This window comes from Camelus bactrianus, chromosome 18 (assembly GCF_048773025.1).
Source record: "Camelus bactrianus isolate YW-2024 breed Bactrian camel chromosome 18, ASM4877302v1, whole genome shotgun sequence".
Taxonomy (NCBI): domain Eukaryota; kingdom Metazoa; phylum Chordata; class Mammalia; order Artiodactyla; family Camelidae; genus Camelus; species Camelus bactrianus.
In genome coordinates, this window is record NC_133556.1 from 21,735,918 (window position 1) to 21,754,191 (window position 18,274).

General features: G+C 45.9%; 1 protein-coding gene across 1 annotated transcript in view; it reads right to left on the bottom strand.

Annotated features, from left to right (window-relative positions):
* XYLT1 (xylosyltransferase 1) overlaps positions 1–18,274 on the bottom strand; it is a 292,269-nt gene that overhangs the window by 23,059 nt on the left and 250,936 nt on the right. Inside the window, exons 7-9 of the mRNA XM_074346282.1 lie at positions 9,396–9,612; positions 6,026–6,202; positions 1,450–1,712 (exon numbers count right to left, since the gene is read on the bottom strand). Of these exons, the coding sequence (XP_074202383.1) occupies positions 1,450–1,712; positions 6,026–6,202; positions 9,396–9,612 (657 nt within the window). The remainder of the gene's footprint in view (positions 1–1,449; positions 1,713–6,025; positions 6,203–9,395; positions 9,613–18,274) is intronic.

Below are 18,274 nucleotides of genomic sequence, written 5' to 3' on the forward strand. Positions count from 1 at the left end.
CTAAATCAGGCCTTGCAGGGAGAGGAGAGAGAAGACTGAGGCCACGAGGAAATAGGGGAAAAATGGTTGCAGCCCTGCGGAAATCCAGCTGGGGCCTCAGACAAGAAACTTCTCCATGTTTTCAGAGTTTTATGGAACAAAATCGTTCCTTTCTTTCCCTTCTTCCGTTCCTGAGAAGAGGGAAGAGCAGGCAGGAGGGAACATACATACAGAAGGCTCAGTGGAGAGAGACTACTGTTAATAAAAAAATTTTTTTTTCTGCTTTATTGTTAAAAGAGGAAGGTGCCAGGAAGAGGAGCAGGGAGAACCAGAAAAAGGTGAGTGATTAGAGGCACTTCTGGGAATTCATCCTCAGGAAATAATCAGAAAAGAGAAGAGGAGAAAAAAGAGGCTTTCTGCAAAAAGAGGTTCATCAGAACATTATTGACAATGGCCCATTACTGACAATAACAACAGGAAAGGGCTAGGTTAAGCAAACTCTGGAATTTCTGCTTAATGGAATACTAGCTGCATTAAAAGGACCATTATCATCAGGGAAGCTGCAAAGCAGCATGGAGAGGAGGCGGCTCATATTATAACGCCAAGCTGGGGGGAAAAAAACAGGACATCACATTCTTGTTGTAAGTGTGTGAATATCTGCAACGCGTAAGGCTAGAGAACAGAAGAGGTCCACAAAAAAAAAAAAAAAAAAAAAAAAAAAAGGGTTGGTTGGCTTAGGGAAAAGGGGGAGAGGAAGGGACTGTGTTGAATCATTTGCCTACCATTTCTTTCCATATATTCTAGAACATTCTTGAAGTGTCAACTGGCACCCGCAAGTGGTCGGTGAGATGATTCTTACGGGTACTTGAATGTTGTAAATAATAGTTCTGCCTTTAAACATTGCTTTTGGTTATGTTTTTATGTGTGATTATGGTGGTATGGTTCTGTTTTTAAAAGGAGTCAATTTTTCAGTGATATATATAATATTCGGGGGCTTGCTTCAATCAGACTGATCTGGGAGAAGGGCGAAAGTGGGTGAAGGTAAAGATGAAACTGCACTGGCCCAGAGTTGGTCATTGAGAGAGCTGGAGATGGCAGGTGACACTTTTCTATTTGGTGTATGTTTGACATTTTCCGTAATAAAAAGGAAAAAAAAATAAAGTTCAGTATTTTCATGGTTATTTTCCATTTAGGACAAACATAATATAATATGGTGACATAAAGCTTCCTTCTAAAATACACATATTTAGCATAAAGAATGAATCCACTGAAAGGAAGCTATTAGGTAAATAGTAGATCTGGTATTTTGAAAAGGTAAAAGGGTGATGATGGCTTAGACTGGGAATGCCCTGAATGCTGGGATGTTTGCATAGATGATTTTTCGGGAGAGGCACGGAGTGGAGCTGCAGCCCCTAAAAAGAAGGAAGGTCCCTCCTTCCGGGCCCCCCTGCGCCCCCGTCCCGGGCTCACCTGCAGCTGTTCTCCCCCTCCGTGTGCAGTGACGCCTCGGCCCGGCGGAGGCCCAGGCGGGAGAAGGAGTGGTACAAGGTGAGCACCACGTCGCTCAGGCTGTGGATGCCGTCCGGCTCCTCGTAGACGTTCTCCCAGTAGGAGCGGAGGCCCGGGGTGCCCGCGGGGTAGTTCCCGTACAGGTAATAGTCCAGCTGCCCGATGATTTCCTGATTCACCACGGCTTCGAACTTGCGGGCGAAGAAGGTGGGCCGGGCTGTCTGCTGTGCTCGTGAGATAAAATGAACAGGGTCAGCAAGCTGGGATCGGGGCAGGTGTGGATTCAGGAGCGGGGCTTTGCAGCCAGCCTGCCTGGATCCAGACCCCAAATGACTTTTACTGCCCTTTCTCTTAGCTTCCTCCTCTGCAACAAGGGTGTTTTAGGATTGAATGAGTTAATATCTGTAAAGCATTTCAAGCAATGATGGACACTTAGTAAGCAGCATTTAAATATCCGTGAGATAAACTGCAGCTTAGACATTTATAGCTGGGATGGAGCTCAGAAATCATTCAGCTGGGGGTCTAGGGCAGATACAGCCTACGGATATATTTTAGTTGTTCAGCAGAATGTTTTAAAATTGAATTAGCTGGAACATTTAAAAAGTAGAATAGTTCACAGAAACAACTTCAGCATCCCTTTAAACAGAAATGGTCTGGCAACCACAGGCCCATGTTCCTACCTGGTGACAACTAGTTAGGGCTGAGTAGCACCTGTCCCTTTAGACAGCACGGGCTCACCCCAGTCGCCACCACTTCCTGTCGCCTCCGGGGCGCTGTAGATGACTTACAGACCCACAAGGAGTATCTCAGATTTATGGATCAGCATCTCTGGGAGCAGGGCTTAGAAATCCATATTTTTTACAGGCTTTGAAGGTGATTCATTTGCTCACTAGGGTTTGAGGACAATGTGAATGACACCTGGGCTGGCTTTAAACAAATTCAGATTCTGCAGTCTGTCCCCGGACCTACTGAGTCAACATCTCTGAAAATGAGGTTTGGGAATCTGTATCCAAAAAAAGCTTCCCAGGTGATTCTGCTGCAGTGTTTGAGGACCATTTATGTAAGCCAAGTTTTCAAGGAGACTAAGTCCCAGAGAGGCAAAGGGACTTATCTAAGGTCACACAGCAAGGTAATGGCAGAGCCAGGACTAAGATCCAGGGTCAAGGATTAGGAAAATAAAATACTGAACATTTGTTATCCACCAAGTCTAAAACTGTGGTCTGGGGCAGAGATCAAGAAACCTTTCCAGTAAAAGGCCAGATAATAACTACTTCTGGCTTTGCAACTAATCAACTCTGCTGTTGTAGTGTGAAAGCAACCACAGACAAACTAGTAAATGAATGAGCACGTGGCTGTGCTCCAGAAACAGGGAGTGGGCTGGATCTGACTCAGGGGCTGCAGTTTGTGGGCTTCTGGTCTAGGGCTATGGAACCAATGGAAACACAGCCCCCTTGAGAAGCCTATGATCTAGTGTAATTATCGCCTTAACTGGGACTAGCATTGTTCTCACGGCCGTGGTTGAAGAGCAACAACAATGAAATAAAACTGCTTAGCACATGCCATATGCCGGGCACTGCATTTTGTCATTAACGCCAAGCCGCCCAACAACTCTGCAAAGCAGGTGTTAGGAGTCTCATTAAGGAAACTGGGCTTGGAGAGGGTAAGTGATATCTACAAACTTACCCAGGCCTAAGATCTGAACCCGGATCTGATGACTCTAAAACCCAAGCTCTTTCTACTGCGTCATCCCAGGATCAAACTGCTGCTTGAATGAACTTGAAGCCCCGATAACAGAAACCTTGGTAGTAATCGGAACATCCCCTCTCCTCTCTGCTTCACGAACCCTTGGGACCCCTCTGCCCATTCTCTGTGATGGAGGGGTCAGCTCAGCTCCCTTACAGTAGCACTGGAGAGAGCCAGACCACCTGGGTTCAAAACCTTATCCTGCATCTTTCTAGCTGCATATGTCTTTGGGCAAGTCATCAGAGCCTCAGTTTCCCTAGCCCTAAAATGGGATAATAACATGGGCACTTAGCACAGAGTCTGGCACACAGTGTTAACGTCTATTATTATGTGACTATTATCACTAAGCCTGCTACTAGGGGCTTCTAAGTCTTCATTTTCTGGGGCAGAGAACCAGACTCAGTGGCAGAATCTCCGCCTGAGATTCTCTGATCAGAGCTGGAGCTCCTAAAAGGGCACGTTTCTATATTTATCATTCTCTTCCTCAGAGTTCTTTGAAGAAGAACTCCGAGTTCCTCGAACAAGAACTCCGAGTTCCTCACAGGCAGCAGTTTCTTGCGTCTAGATGTTGGGGATAATCTTGATCTTTGTTTACTGTGAATTAAAGAGCTCAAGCACGTAACACGGCCTCGATGTCAGCTCATTTTGACCAGAGACCACGATGTCCCCAGGATGCCAGGGCTGGAATACAAATGTTGTCACCCAGGAGGGGCCCAAGAGCAACAGCGCACCCAAGAAGCATCACAGCTTCTTGCCCTCAACAATGGAGGTCCTTTGGAATGAGGGTGACGACTGGTCCTCTACAGAAGTGGGGAGTCTTCTCTTTTTCTCCCTTTTCAATAGGTCCGATATTCCCCCTTGCCATCCTCTCAGCTCAGCGATCCTTTCTGCAAGGACAATGGAGCTAGAATGTCACCCAAGTTCATGCCTCTATCAGCATGGGTTTGAGGAGGCCCCCGGGGTAGCTCTCAATCTGCCACCAAAAACAGGCCTAAAAAAATACTTATGGCAGTAACTGCTTGCAGAGGTGAAAGTCATTAGGTGGGGACCTTGAGGGAATACGAATGATGGGCTGAAACCTGCTGTGTATTCTGCACTCACTAGGCACGAAACTGGGATGGCAGTGGGGTCTGGTGGGAACAGCCCAGATCTGGAACTGGAAACACCCACGTGGGACCTCTCACTCCCCTCAGCTGCATGTCCCTGGACAAGTCAGTCTGCCCTCTGTGCCTCGGTTCCCCCACCTGCACAGTGATTTCTACACAGTGAAGCCAACGCCCCCAGAGGGCCTGGCACACAGGCCTGGGACAGAGCAGACTCCTAACCCAGTACTTCTCAAACGTAATAACAGCCTCCCAGTCCCCTGGGGGTCTTGTTAACATGCAGATTCCGACTCAGCAGGTGAGGAGCCGCAGAGATCCCGCATCTCTGACAAGTTCCCTGGTGATGCTGATGCTGCTGGACCGTGGACCACACTCTGAGGAGAAGCCAGGCTAAGAGGCTGGAAGCTCCATGAGGGCAGCCTGTGTCCTCTCCTGGATGCTTCAGCTACGTGCCAGAGCGAGGCAGCGGGGGCCCCCAGGTTATCAGCCTGGCACTGCTGTGCTGTTGTCTGCCCCCTATTCTCCGCCCCGCATATGGGAAGCTCTAGTGACCTCAGAGTGATTTGTTTAACCATTCTGTAGCCTTTCATTTGTGCTCTGGGCAGCTGGGGCTGGGCACTGGGACAGGGAACTGGCCTGGAGGGAGCGCGAAGCATGCTCACGCAGGATGGAAAGAGGTCACCATCCTGAATAGGTCTGGGGTCCAAGGCCCTCTTGGGGCTTATGATAAGCAGATGGAGCATCCACCGCCCTCCTGCCTCTGCTCTGCCCAGAACTGTGAGTCGCTGGGCCTTGCAGAGATACCTGTGAAGGCAATCACGTTCCTGTTACTCCTTTAAGCTCACAGAGCGCAGTGGTTTCCAAACCTGGCAGCTCATGAGAATTTCCCAAAGTGTAATATACTGAAAATAAATCAGTAGCTCTCAACTAGGGATGAGTCTGCCTTCAGTGGACATTTGGCAATGTCTGAAGACATGTCTGGTTATCAGGCCTGGAGGATGCTACTGGATGCCCCCGCATGACATTAAGCAGCATCTGGACACATTCTCCGACAAGGGGGAGATGCTCCTGGCACCTAGTAGGTACAGGCCAGGGATGCTGCTGAGCATCCTACAGCCCCACCCCCAACGCAGACTTACGCAGCCACAATGGTAAGACTGCTGGGGTTGAGGAACTCTGCCCTAGATATAATCAAGCTTGTACCCAGAGATATATTTTTAACAAGTCTATCAGGGGATTCTGATTAAAAAGCAGTAGAGAAATGGATACAGGTATGGTCTCTGAAAAGAGATGTTTTGGGCTATGTTTATGCAAAAACCTTGTATAAGGTTTTTTCTCTTTTCTATGCCTCAGTTTCCCTGTCTCTAAAATGGAATAATTATCTATCTGTTCATTTATTTTTAATTGAAGCATAGTCGATTCACAATGTTGTGTTAATTTCACATCTCTTTCTCTCTCTCTTCTAAGGCTGTTGTGGGTTTAGTGCGTCAATACAGGCAAAGTGGGTAGAACGCCCCTTGCGTGGTGTTAGTGATCAACAAATGTTGGCTACTGTTGACAATGTCATGATTATCATCAACAGCCAGGGTTGGAAAGTGCAGATAAGATGACCTGCAGGGCTGCCTCGGATGCCTGCTGATACCGGCTGGGAGGGCGTGGCGGGGGGCGGGCAGGGCGGACGGGCGGCTCACCTGGAAGCGGTGGAAGTCTTGCGGCTTGAAGTCGTTGGGGGAGCAGCCGCACCAGTCCACGATGTGCTTGTACTGGCACTTGCAGCCCAGCTTGCGGTTCCAGTTGGTGATGCGCAGGTTGTTGTCCACCATGGTGTCGCAGTGGGGGCTGTTCTCCAGGACCGTGTGGAAGAAGGACTGCAGGGGAGAGAGGGGACTGGCCTGAGACCTCTCCCAGCCCACCTTAGACGGGCTGGGGTGGGGATGGGGGTCCTTCCCTGGGACCACCTGACTCTGAAGGGACTCTCTTGGAGACTCAGCTGCTTTCTCTGAAAATGGGGTCAGCACCAGTCCAGGTCAACTCAGGGGACACTGGAGATCTTGTCCAGAGTAGCTTAGTTCTGCTTAGAAGTTACTGTTCTGAGTGTTTCTCTAGGTTGTCTCTCCCCAGCAGCCTGGAAGCTGATTTCAAGACATCTCTTATCACCTAGGGCATCTTCTGTCTGCTCAGCAGAGAGAAGGTCCCTTAGGGTATGTCAACACATGGGGCTCAGAGGTGAAACACTGGGACAAAAGGGCTCTTGTTTTTTGCAAATAGCCAGACCTTCTTTGGTTTCAGGCCTGAGATATCTTGAGAGCAAAGACTGAAGCCCTGAAATTTCACCCCTGGGAGAGGGAGGCCTGACTCTTGGATGTCCCCCTGCCTTAGTCACTGGAGTAACGACTACAAAACCTGGAGGGGTGGGGGTAGGGATGGGGTGGGGCTGTCTGCTGTCCGTGGTGCTGAACCGGCCACCATCATTTCCCCTTCTTCCTGAGACTCTTGGCCAGCCTCTCCCAAAAACCTGAGATAGAGGCAATGTTGAGAATGAAAAGAGAGACCAGAGAGGAGAGACATGGTTGCAGCTGCTGAAAGAGAGACACAGATAAACAGAGAGAGAGAGAGAGGGACTGACTTCTATTTGGACAATTTTATAACAACCCTGGATACCAGGCTACCAGGCAGATACGTTCTCCCCTGCCCTCTGCTTCCCGGAGGAAGCTGTTGGGGAATACATGTCTGCCTGTTACACATTTATGGCACAGCCTTCAGCTTTCTTCTAAACTGGGCCCCTGGAGGTGGTCTGGGAGCAGGGAGGGCAGGGTGCAGACGCTGGAATGGAGGAGGTGGGGTCTGCCAGGGACGCTTTTTATGCAGGTGCCTGTGTGTGCTGTGGGGGGAGGGTCCAGGTGGGACAGAGAGAGCAGGCATTGGGATGGGCATCTTGAATAGAACAACCAAAGTCCCAGTCTCTTCTCGGGGGGAGGGTATAGCTCAAGTGGTAGAGCGCATGCTTAGCATGCATGAGGTCCTGGGTTCAATCCCCAGTACCTCCTCCAAATGTAAATAAATAAACCTAATTACCTCCCCCTCATAACACGAACAAAGAACAACAACAACAAAAGGATGACCACTTGCAGTCCCTGATGAAGTAATGGATATGAACAATGATTATCCATGACTGTTAACATTAAAAAGAAAAAAAAAAAGAAAAAGAAACAGTCTCTTCTCAATGGGTGAGTGGGCAAAGTGAGGTTCCACCCACACTCCCAGCTGACCTTCCAGTGATGCTAAATGACATGACTGTAAGCCTGAATTTTAAGCTTGAATTGTCTACAAGCCCACAGAGGCACATATTCTCCATCAAGTGGTGGGGGGAAAAGTACCCAATTACTGATTGGCCTGTGTCCTTTCGTAATGATACAGAAAGTCCCTGCAAGATAATGGAGGAGGAGGGGGTTATCAGAGTTGAGAGAAAAGGTCATTCTCGATGAAACAGGATTAAAAGCAGATTACTTAACATGTGCACAGGATAGCAAAACCTGACCCAGCGATGATAAGCCATTGTCCTTCAGGAGTGACGTGGGCAGTCAGCCTTACCAAGAGCTTGGCCCTGGCCCAGATGTTGGTGAGGGACATGGAAACCACCAAGTGAGATGCATTGTCTCGTCTGACCTAGAAACACACGACCTGAGTGGTCCAGAGACAGGGCACAGCCAGGAAGGAACGGTGGACCATTTACAGGAGGTGTCACAGGCTCAAGAGAAACAGAACCAACTCTGGAGTCTTTTGAAGTTAGAAATTAGGATGAACGTGAACTGGAGGTCAGGGAGTTAATCTAGAATCTCTCAGCCCAGGGGCGACACGTCAGCACTGGGTCCCTACCCGTTTTCAGACGGGGCTGGGGCTGTTTTAGAATAGCTTGCAACCTTCCAGAACAGGACTTCTGGAATGGACTGAATGTTTCTGTGCCCCCGAAATTCACAGGTTGAAATCCTAACCCCCAATATGACAGTGTTAGGAGGTGGGGCCACTGGGAGGTGACTGGGACGTGAGGGTGGGGTCCTCATGAATGGAATTAGTGCCCTTATAGAAGGGACCCTGGAGAGCTCCCACACCTCTTCCGCCTTGTGAGGACACGGTGAGAACTGTCAGTAGGCAGTCTGCAACCCGGAAGAGGGCTCTCACCTGACCACGCTGGCACCCTGGTCTAGGGCTTCTGGCCACCAGAACTATGAGAAGTAAATTTCTGTTGCTTATGAGCTGTCCTTTTTATTGTACTTTGCTTTAGCACCCTAAAGCAGCTTCCCACCCTGAGGTCTGAAAAGTGCTGACAAGACTTCCCAGAGCTTTTCAAATATTTCCAAAAGCCAGTGGGCAATGCTGAGTCCCAAGCATTTGGTCATGATGGCACTCAGTGTAGGGGGCTGGGGCAAATCCAACAGAAGCCCTGGCTGTCTGTCTTTGAGATCCCTGGAATTTTTGGTGTCAGTGATGAGGGCAATGCTGTCTGTCAGTGAATCATAAAACACTACTCAAAATTAGAAAAGGGATTCTTGGTGATGAAAAGTTACCACAGGATAGCTGACTGTGGAGGATCTGTCAAAAGCCAGCATATACCATTGTGTATGTTACACACTGTACAACTCTAGGGGGCACCATCGATATTGTGGGTATGAGAGGTTTGTATTTTTTTAAATAACATTTTTCTGGAAAATGGCAATAAAGTGTCTTGTTCTAACAAAATCAGTATATCGTGATGATTTTATGACCAGTGGGAGCCAAATGTCTTGAGGAAGAACAGTCTTTCTTATTTGCACCTTTAAAGACGCCGTATAGCATTGTGCATCTATTCCACACAACCTCCATGCAGACTGGAGGGAACCAGGGGCCCTGCTATGACAGCAAGGTCCCTGGTGGCTGACACAGTTCCCCATCTTCCTCTGAATGTATTGGAGGATGATGCATTGAACTTCGCATCCCTTTGCCAAAAATTCAGCATCCACTTTGCTCCAAAGGCTAGAGCCAGCCCCTACCTTTTCCAGGGATTTTTTTCTCCTGGATACTCACCTCAGCAGGAAGCAGGGTGTAGGAGTAGAACTGTTTCATTTTGGTCACCAGATCGTCTGTGGAGAACGTCACATACTCAACAAACTTCCGGTTTAGCAGGAACCAATCTGAGCCGCCATCCACGGCAATGCCCTCTGGGATCCGCCGGTCCCCCAGGCGCCACATGTGGGCATCACACTCCAGGAAGAGCCGGTCCAGGCCCTGTTTCCGGATGAACCTGAGCAAGACAAAGGAGTGCTCAGCTGTGAAAGAGCTTCCCTCGGAGTCCAAAGGAAATGGCACAATCACAGCAATAAAGGCATTTATTGAGCACTTACTGTGTGCTAGGTACTGAGCTGGGGCTCTGTGTGTAGTTTGCCCCTTGATCTTACCAGTGAGGCTGGTCTCTATAACCCTGTGAGGCAGGTACTCTTAACTATGCTCATTTTACAGATGAGGACACTGATGCTTGGAGAGTTTAGGAGACTTGCCCAGCACAATTAGACGGCAGTGATCACCTGCTACATCTACTTCCTCTTTAGAGAACTTCTGAGATCAGCTTTTCATGCCACGGATGCCTTGGCAGTTTGGTGAATACAGCCAACGGACCCTTATCTCAGAACAATGCTTTTTTTAAAATTTATTTTTTTATAATTAATTAATTGAAATATAGTTGATTTACAATATTGTGTTAGTTTCAGATGTACAGCAAAGTGATTCAGTTATATACACATACATATATAAATATATTTTTTCAGGTTCTTTTCCTTTATAGGCTATTACAAGATACTGAATATAGTTCCTTGTGCTTCACACTAAATCCTGCAGTGTTTATCTATTTTATATATAGCAGTGTGTATCTGTTAATCCCATACTCCTAAATTTATCCCATTGCAGAATACTACTTTTAATGCATACAACAAAAATACACAGTTACAAAATATTTAAAAAAAAAAACACCATAGTTACGATATAGCACTTCATGATTACAAATTAAACAGAGGATTACAAAATGTTTTTTAACACCAAATTTATGATAATTACATGTGTTTCCTCTTTAACATACTTAATAACAAGATCTTGTAGTGGGTCTAAAAACTACTGTAATTTGGAAGAAGCAGTGAGCATAAATGATAGTTAGAGGCATATATATCAACTATGATGCGATTTGAAAAGATGTGATTCCTAACAGTTACTGTTAACACTACTGTGGTTTGCGACCCTGCATTTAGCTAAATTTCAGTTACATTTTAGGGAAAATAAAGATAATTTTCTTCCTGTTCAAAGACATGGACCCTCTGAATTCTTTCCATGAACCTCAGATTAATAACTCCTGCTCTAGGACACACACACACACACACATTTTGCAAAGCAGGCGGGGCGGAATTGGCATTTCTTATTTGGTAGAGGTAGAAATCAAAGGTCCAAGAGCTGGTAAGCTGGATGTGTTGGGAGGGTGGACAGACCTAGAGCCAAGCTTTCTGGCCCAAATTCTCAGTTCATTTGCAGTTGGCATTAATTTCACATCTATTATGTGCCAGGCATGTGCTGGCACTGGTGGGGGGCAGGAAGGAGTAAGGATGATCTCTGCTCTTCAGGAGCTGGTTATCTTATTAGGAGTTTGTGTCTACAGGTCTCCTGACCCAGGGGTCTTGCTGCTTTTCCAGCTCACACAACATAAAATCGATCATTTGAAGGTGTACAATTCCATGGCACTAGTTCATTCACAATGCTGTGCAATCATCATCTCTATCTAGTTTCAAAATATTGTATCACCTCCAGAGAAGACCCCCCCATAGCCATAAGCAGTTACTTTCCATTCCCCCTTCCCTCCAGCCCCTGGTTGGATCCATCTGTAGATTTACCTATTCTGGATATTTCATACACATAGTATCACACAATATCTGGCCTCTTCCATCAAGCATCATGTTTTCAAGGTTCCTCTACACTGTAGCACATATTGGTGCTTCATTTCCTTGTTTCTGTCTGCCCAGCACCCATTCCTTATTTTGCTGGGAACCACACATTGATTTTATTTTGGACAGTCGCTCACCCTCAGCTCTCAGTTCACTTGGGTTTGCCTCATCCTCAGCACTAGGGCTAGGCACAGGATCCAGCCTGGTGAATCATTTCACCTGGCTGGCTGCCATAACTGCTTCAGGTTTGGGTGAGCAACTCAAGTTGAGTCTGTGATTGGATTTTGGTCATTTACTGGAACTACCAGGAAAGAGTGCTTTTCTAGGGGATTTTTGTTCGAGAGAATGTAAGCTGAGAGTTGCTGGCAGCCGTCTTGTCACCATGAGTATAGAAGCTGTCTGATCATGGAGGTAACACAGAAGAGACGAGAGAAAAGAGAGAGGGGGAAATGAGAGGGAGAGAGGGAGGAAGCGAAAGGCAGAGAGACAGACAGACAGACAAAGCCTTGATGACTCTGCTTGAGTCTGAACTGCTTGTAACTGAATCTTGCAGTCCTTGACTCATCCCCAGACTTGTTGGTAATGTGCTTAAGGTATTTTGAGAAGGGATTCTGTCACTTGCATTTGAGAAAGTCCTGACTAATACGTTCCTGAATGATTTTAACTTTATCACCACTCTGATGGATGCAAACATTCTTAGTCTCCAGGTAGGGCAGGTAGCCATGGTTGTGGCACATTAATGCCACCTCTTCCACTAAGCTAGTCCGCATCCCCTGCTATGTGTCTAGAGGTCTTTGTGGCTCCACGGCAGTCCTCATCACAGTCGTCACATTAAAGTTACCTGTCTCCTCCCATGCAGATGCTGTTCTCACTAGAACTGACCCCAGCTTCCTCCTCTCTGTCCACCTTACAGGTCCTGGAACAGTGCAAGGCAACTGCTCAGGAAAGGTCTATCTTGATAATCAAACATCAGGATAGAGACGCCGGAGACAGTCCCACCCTGCTGGTCACGCTGAATTCTAGAAAGAATCTCTCCCACTGGGTCTGCCTCAATCCACTGGAGGGAACTGCTTGAAACCTCTCTAGTAAGCCCATAGCCCAAGCACTTTCTTCTGCATAAATAGAGGATCTGCCCCTAGACACTGGTCACCCACTGAGCACAATGATGCAATACATTCAACTCTTAGCAAAACTGATGACAGTGTAATAAAGATAATGATGACAACGATGCTGGTGGTGAACAGACTTAATTCTGCTGAAATGTGCTTTTCACCTACATCGTAGTGTGGCTGTACCAAAAACCACTTGGGTGACTTTGGAAAGTGATGACCTTGACTCAGTTTCCCCCATGGGAAACTGACAAAGTTGGGCTAGGTCTAGGTTGTAAAATTAAATGCCTGCAGGGGTCAGACAAATGACATAAATGTGTGAGGTGGGCTGAGTGTAAGATAACAGTAGGTGGAGTCAGCAAAGAAGTACAGAATGCATTTTCTGAAAAGCACGCAAATTCCTTAAAAAAAAAAGTATTTCTGGCTAAAAAAGGCATAACCTTAGGCTGAATCCAGCCCATAGACCACCGGTCATAATAACTGTGAGTTGGGTAATCTCTAAGGTAATTTTCCAGCTGTGACATTCTCTGAGTCACTCTGTTAAACCCAGGAAGAGGGTGTGGGCAGGCATTAGATGGATGAACAGAAGCCCAGTGAAGGCTGACAACTTTTCTGAGGACACACACAAGGGCAGAAGCCAACCAGAAGACTCAGGTGTCTAGCATCCCTGGTCCTGTTTTTTCCCTAACACATATTTTCAAGTGTAAAACCCAAACTTGTTAGCGAAGCCATGTTTTCTCTGGAGAGTGACTTAAAGAAGGGTTTTCAATATAGTCAGACAGCCCCCACTGACACCAAACTTGGCTCTAACTGATCCATTCAAGGAAGCCACTGAGTTTGGGAAAATAAAATCCCACCTCGACTCTGGCTGGTGCCAATGATACGATAATGTCCAGTGGGTGCACTTAACCACACTTAAAACTTTAAATTTTAGATACTTTGTATCACAACTTACACGGTAATCAAGACCAACCGAGAGCAAGAGAGAGAAAAAATACAGATAGGAAGACTTGCAGAAACTTTTCTTTCCATGGACCAGCTTTTTCATTTCATGTTCCATTAGATGGGATAGCAGCATCGTCTTGCAATTTTAATGTGATGTCCCAGACCACAATATCTAAATACAATATTTATGCAGTAATCTCCAAAATGAAATATTCACAGGGTTGAGAGATTGTCTGCTGTATTTACTGCCTTCGAACGCTGATAACCTGCAAATGCGTGCTTTGGTTAATTATGAGTAAATAGAGACAAAAGACTGCCCAGGTCTCAGAATCGTTCCTGGGTTGAAAGGGGCTATCAGGAACTTAGGTCTGGATGGAGAGAGGGTAGCAGAGGCCCAGGGTCTGGATATCTAGCAGGTGAAAAGAATCAGCTGTTTGGACAGTGATTTGCTCTTTTTTTTTCTTCTTCTTCTCTGTGAATTTACATACTTTGAAAAGGTAAAGGTTGGAAAGCAAGGTAAGTTAGAAAACACCTGAATCTTCTCATCAGTGCTAGCTCACCAGGAAAAGGTGCACAGCTCTCGCCTGAGGGGTGGAGGGAAGATTTGCAGCAATGGACCCAGGACACAGAAGGTGACCAATGATGCCGTCCTCCCTTCGGCTGCATTTACAGTTGACCTGGTTACCTGGGAAAACTGGGGTCAACAGGTGGCACCATAGAAGAACAGACACAACGAGGATCTGGTACCTATCGTGCCTCTGCTTTCACTGACTGTGAGATGTGGGGCTGCCTTACCCTCTCTAAATGCCTCATTTCCTCATCCTCACCTGTAGGATGAGCCCCACAACACTTGTCCTGGCAACTCCCCGGATCAGCTACAAAAGGGTAGTGAATGATGTTGCAAAGTGTTTAGCAAGGAATCCTCACCCAGGCAGCATCATCAATTCCTTCTTCCATGGAGATAACATCCCTCCTCCATCCTCTTTTCGAATTTTATTTTCCTCCACAGGACCTTTCACTTTCTAATACAATACACAAGGTATTTATTTAGTGTATCGTCTATTTCTACTACTAGACACAAGCCCCAGGAAGGCAGAGATTTTTGTCTATTTTTGTACATGGCTGTATCTCTAGTGCCCAGAACAGTACCTAGCATACAGCTAGTGCTCAATAAATACTTACTGAGTGAATGAATACAGGGAAGAGGAACAGCTATGCCTTTCATGCAGTCAGGAAGTAGCTGCCATTAGTTAACCAGGTAGCAGATTCTAACACACATTTAACAAATGAAGGAGCTTAATCATAGGTTAAGTCATTTTTTCCAAAGTCACATAGCTAACAGGCCTGGACTTGAATCCAACAAGTGCTTATCTATTCTGCCATTCTTCCTCCCAATTCACCAAGGTCCCCTCCAAAAGGACCCAAGTGAAAGCTCTGAGAACTTCTACTTCCTTAAAAAGACTCTGCCCAGATATGAGTGACCCAAGAGAAAATGGCTCATTGCTGGCTGGAAGAGGCTTTCTGTCAGACCTCACAAGGACTTCTGTCTTCAGAACAGGCTACTTAAAGGCAAAGGTGGAATCATTTGCATTCGATTTTGCCTCCTGGGCTCTCAGGGATGGGTGGTTTGCCTTCCTGAGATTTTTCTCTACTGGTACCCTATGGGACAAAGTCATAGCTAAATATGGTTCTACTGGGATGTCACAGGGACCAAATCTACTCAGTTGAGCATCAAAGGAAATCAGATGGGGGGTGATGAGGGGTCCTGGATCTCCCCTACTGAGAAGAGGTCAGTTAAGAAAGTATCTGTAGCCTTTGGAAATGGTCTCAGAAAAGACAGATGATGAAGAAGTCTCTCAACTCAGTTAATTCCCTGGCTATGATCTCAGCATATTTATCAATTGTGGAATTATTCCAGAACTGTCTTGTCCTATAATGAATTCTGAAAGGAAGAACTCTGCCCCTCAGATTTCACAGCATGTTTGAGCAAGAAGGAATCTCAGCAATCAGCTAATATAACTAATTCTATAGATTAAAAAAAAAAAAAACCAACACACTGAGACCCAGAGAAGATATATGATCCAAAGTCATTCAAATTCACATAGTCTAGAAAAAATCTCCTCTTCTCTTTTCCTGTCCAGTGATCTATCACTGAATCCATATCACTCCTTTAGCATAAGTACAACCTAGGCATTTTAGCTTAAAAATAAAGTAATAGAACAAAGCATGAAAACACAATGTGTGAAATCAGCCATCTATGTGAATGGACTCACAAAACAGCCATGTGACACAGGGGCCAAGCCTTGGGTTCTGAAGCCAGAATATTTGGCACAAGTCCTAGATCTGCCAGTAACCTTGGGTGACCTGATTATGTGATGCCTCAGTTTCTTACATGGAAAATGGTGATCATCATAATCTCTGCCTCAGAGAGTTTAAATGAGATTATATTTTATACGGAGAGAGCTCAGCATAGTGCTCAGCACTTAGTAAGTGCTTAATAAATGTTCACTAAAATGCTTACCATTTTTTCCTCATCAAGCTAGAAAATTAAAATTTCTCTCTCTCCTCCTCTCTCTTCTGGGATTTGGTAGGTGAGCACATGCAGGGCACCTCCAAGGCAAAGGAGAAACCCTCTATGCTTTGAAAAATAATGACATTTCAGCACCAAGGACAGAAACCCAAAGCCCTCAACAATGAAATTGTCTCCTTTAGTTATTTTATTTTATTTAAAATTTTTACAAGGTCCTTTTTTCTCTTTTTTGTTTTTTTTTTTTTTTTGTCGTTGTTGTGGGGAGAGTTGAGTCGGCCTATCTATCTATCTATCTATCTATCTATCTATCTATCTATCTATCTTAATGGAGGTACTGGGGAATGAGCTCAGGATCTCATGCATGCTAAGCACGTGCTCTACCACTGAGCTAGACCCTTCCTTCCTGCAATTATTTTAGTTAATCAATGCCCATGGTTGTGGTGGGAGAGGTGACAAGCATCACAGGCATCTGGATTCTGTCTGAGAACAACAAATACAAAACCCTCTTTCCAAGGCACAAGTCAGGATTCACGTCACTGGATTCCTAGTTTGGTGGCTCTGCTGGCCATTTCTCATATGCTCAGGGTGAGTTGTGCTGTTCCTTGACTTGGGCTGGAGTCAGTTGTCAGGCCCTATTCTGCAGTAGTTGGAAGAGCAAAAGGGTTTGGGGCATCTGCTCATTCAGCAGCTCTAGAGAGCACTTCAGAGTCCCAGGTCTCTGTGTTGAGAATATGGTTGTGAAGAAGACGGACATCATCCCTGCCCTTCTCGCTCTTCTAGGATAAGAGATCAAACACAGAAATAATAACATCTATTGAGCACCTGCTACTTTCTGGGTCCTGCTCCTCACACATAATGTATATTCTCTCATTTAGTCTTCTCCACAACCCTGAAGGTGCATTTTACAAATGAAGAAACAAAGGCACAGGGAGGTTAAGTAATTTTCCCAAGGTCACACAGCTGGTTAGTGGCAGGGGAGGGATTCAAACCTCAGCAGTCAGGCTCTGGATTCCACACTCTTAGTCACAAGGCTATAACACTACTTTAATAAATAAGTAGGCAGAAAGAGCTACAAAACATATTAATATAAAATTATAGTTTGTGCAAAAGTCCAGATGAATGAAAAGAGGCTAAGGTGGTGGGAGTGAGATTTTAAGGGAGACGCTCAGCTTCACTGCCTCAATCAAGAGGAGACCAATCACAGAAGAGGCAGACTCTGGCCTGACTGGTGGAAGGACCGTATCACTTGTAAGTACATGTGGTCTGGACAGGGCAGGAAATTCCATGATGAACATGCTTAGGGAATCAGTGTAGCACAGTGGCTAGGAGTGCAGACTCTGGAGCCAGACTGCCTGGGTTCAAGTCTGTTTCCCCGCTTCCAAGCTGTGGGCTATTTAATCTCTTTAGCCTCAGTGTCCTCATCTGGAAAGTGGCCGTGATAATGACTGCATTTACAGCATGGGATTGTTGTGAGAATTGAAAGAATTAATATCTGTAAAGCATTTGGGACAGTCCCTGGCACACAGTACACCCTACACACATAACTACCATTACACATGCCCTGTACAAAGAAAGCTCACTTGGATTGGACATCCAAGAAGGGAAGAAAAACCAGCCTGTGCAGAAATGCAGAGTCAGGGGCCCAAATCTTGAAATTAAGAGTCCCTGCTCAGTGGCCTGTGCTCTTCACAGCAGTCAGGGCCCCAAACACCTTGCACATTCAAGAGTCTACAGGTCCATTGAGGGCTAATTGATTTTCCATATCGTGCACATATCTAAAAACAATGCCCACTGCCTTCTGTTCTGATTATAAAAGTAATGCATGCCCTCCATAGAAGGCATGGAACACAAAAGGAAAGCAAAGAAGAAAATAATAGTCAAACTCTCTATGTCAGAGATGACACCGTGCATGTACTTTTCTTGTAGTCTTTGGTCTGACTTCGACCTGCATTGTTTTGAAAAAGTAAAAGTTCTAGACTTGACCTCAAAACCCATGCAGCCCAGAGAGTGCATGTGTACACAGCTTGGTGTGGGTGCCTGTGTGAGGCTAAGCTTTATTTTGACATGGCTGCCATAACTGGATTAAATAAAGTGAACATGCAAACAGTGATAAACTCATTGGTTGGGTTTAAGAAAAGCGAGAGGGAAATGAAATCTGCTTTCCCCATTGGAGATGTGATATTAATTATCTCCTCCCATCAATCATGATGCTACAAGACAGATGGGGAGACAGCTCTTCTCCTGATAAGCAAGTTGGCACTGAAGAGCCTCTGGAAAGCAGATTTGCTTGGAGGAGGTTCCTGGCCAGGCTCTCGATGGGTTTGCCAACTTTTGGTTAAACAGTTGCCTGTTTATACATCAAGGGAGGTTTGGGCCTGAAGATTAGTTCAGTGTCAGAAA